The 1,796-nt window shown below is 47.8% G+C and overlaps 1 protein-coding gene across 1 annotated transcript in view; it reads right to left on the bottom strand.

Moving 5' to 3' along the window:
* Positions 1-515: 515 nt before the first annotated feature.
* LOC109952678 (poly [ADP-ribose] polymerase 11-like) overlaps positions 516-1,796 on the bottom strand; it is a 1,680-nt gene continuing 399 nt past the window's right edge. The window contains exons 2-5 of the mRNA XM_020587872.1: positions 1,336-1,399; positions 1,127-1,260; positions 885-1,039; positions 516-778 (exon numbers count right to left, since the gene is read on the bottom strand). Coding sequence (XP_020443528.1) covers positions 516-778; positions 885-1,039; positions 1,127-1,260; positions 1,336-1,399 — 616 coding nt within the window. The remainder of the gene's footprint in view (positions 779-884; positions 1,040-1,126; positions 1,261-1,335; positions 1,400-1,796) is intronic.

Genomic DNA, 1,796 nt, shown 5'->3' with positions numbered 1-1,796 from the left:
TTCAGGCGAATGCTTTTCGGTTCCATCGAGGAAGTCCGCGAACGCCTGGACGCCGCGAGCTCTCGCTTGTGGAGCTGGGATTCCGGAATGACCGACCTGTATTTCGATCTGCGAAGCGACCTCGCGGTTCTCGAGACCTTGATCGGGGTAGGAGAGATTTCGGTCAAAAGCTTATTGCACGAGCGTTCTTTGTTAGTGTCTCAACTGAGAAAGCTCAACCGAAACGAAAACACCCTAGAGCTGAGGTTGACTCGAGCGCATTCTAAGATCGCGGAGGCGAACGCCTTTCGACGCGTCGCCTCCGTCGTGTGAACTCTGACGATCTTAGCTTCGAGTAAAACAAAACAAATGAACACTGTTGTTACCGTGTTGTTTTGAGTGTGTACATTGCGTTATGAAAAATAAAGAGTCGGAAGCTCATATCTGGTGTTCTTTATTTTCTTTATTTTCAAATGATACATTACACAGCATTCTCCTCTCGGTTCTCTTTATTCGCAAACGATACATATGCATCATCAGACTCTATATTCTATCAAATACTCGGGGTATATTTGATTCGAATCAAAAATCACATACACCCGGGGATTTGCTATATTGTCTACGCAGCTGTCGTGAGTCGTTTCAAGGGCTCCGTGGTCCGGTTTCAGCTTTTCCTTCGCCCCCAGCGTCGGTCGTCCGATCAGCACCCGAGCCATCAAGAGCTCCCCGTGACCGCAGTCTCCCGGCGAACGTTTACTGTATTTAGCCGCCTGACTTGCGAATTTTGCGAAGTAGATCCCTGTAACCACACAAACATAGAGTAGTGTTAGCGAAGCGGCGCTCCGTCCTCGCTCCATCCATCCACCATCAATCAAATCACTCGCGTAGCATAATCACACGCTCACCTTTGCCGTAAGCGTGTCCGTGCCGCCGTCCGACTAAACGCATGTCGAAGTTGTACTTGCAGATGCCGTCGATATTGCCGCTCTCGGTCCCGTGAAAAAGTCGTCGCTCTTGCACTTTTGTCACGCGATGGATCCTCATCAGCTGCTGGGTTTTTCTAACACACAGAGCGTGCGAATAGTCATGTGTCTGTTTGGAAAAGATGCAGGCAAACAAAAGAAAAGTCAGATCTATGATCTCTTACCTACAATACAGTTCCCAAAGGTCCATATTCTGTATCCTCCTGATCGACACAATAGATTTCCCCAGCATTCCCTCGTGTTGCACGTAATTCGCCACGGTTTGGTACTCGCGGGTATGTTTCGCCAAGGAGACCAGCTGGCAAATGAGAAATAGACATATGACTTTTCGTGTATGGCGTCGCGTCTGTCATCGACGCTCGCGCTCGATTACCTGATATGGAAGCGTTAGGTCTACGTGCTCCCAAAACACGGGCGCCGAGGCGAAACAGCTGCAGCTATAGAGAAAGATGACAATTAGATAAAAATGTTTTGCATATCACTAAAGTAAATCAAGAGCTGACGGTTACCTCTTGGGGATGGTATCGCAACTCCTTAGAATCCTTCTCGTTCTCCCTGTGACGAGGCTAGTCTGTAGCATACCTAGGACAAACGACGCTCATAAAAACAACACGCGATGGAGAATGACATGATGATGATGATGATACAAACAACAAACTTGTCTTACCCGAGAAAGCGAATCTCCAGGGGAATAAATCTACGGTCTCTCTAAAAGTGCGGAAACAATATTCGACGTCTTCGCTTTTGACGGACGGCTGTGAATCCGAATCATCCTAAGCCAAAACAAAGAAAACGGTTTGAAGGTTGTGGACTCCTCGACCTATAACCGCAAAA

Source organism: Monopterus albus, unplaced genomic scaffold (genome assembly GCF_001952655.1).
Source record: "Monopterus albus unplaced genomic scaffold, M_albus_1.0 scaffold484.1, whole genome shotgun sequence".
Classification (NCBI taxonomy): domain Eukaryota; kingdom Metazoa; phylum Chordata; class Actinopteri; order Synbranchiformes; family Synbranchidae; genus Monopterus; species Monopterus albus.
Note: the sequence above shows the minus strand (reverse complement) of the source record. Positions and strands in the feature narration are given on the sequence as shown.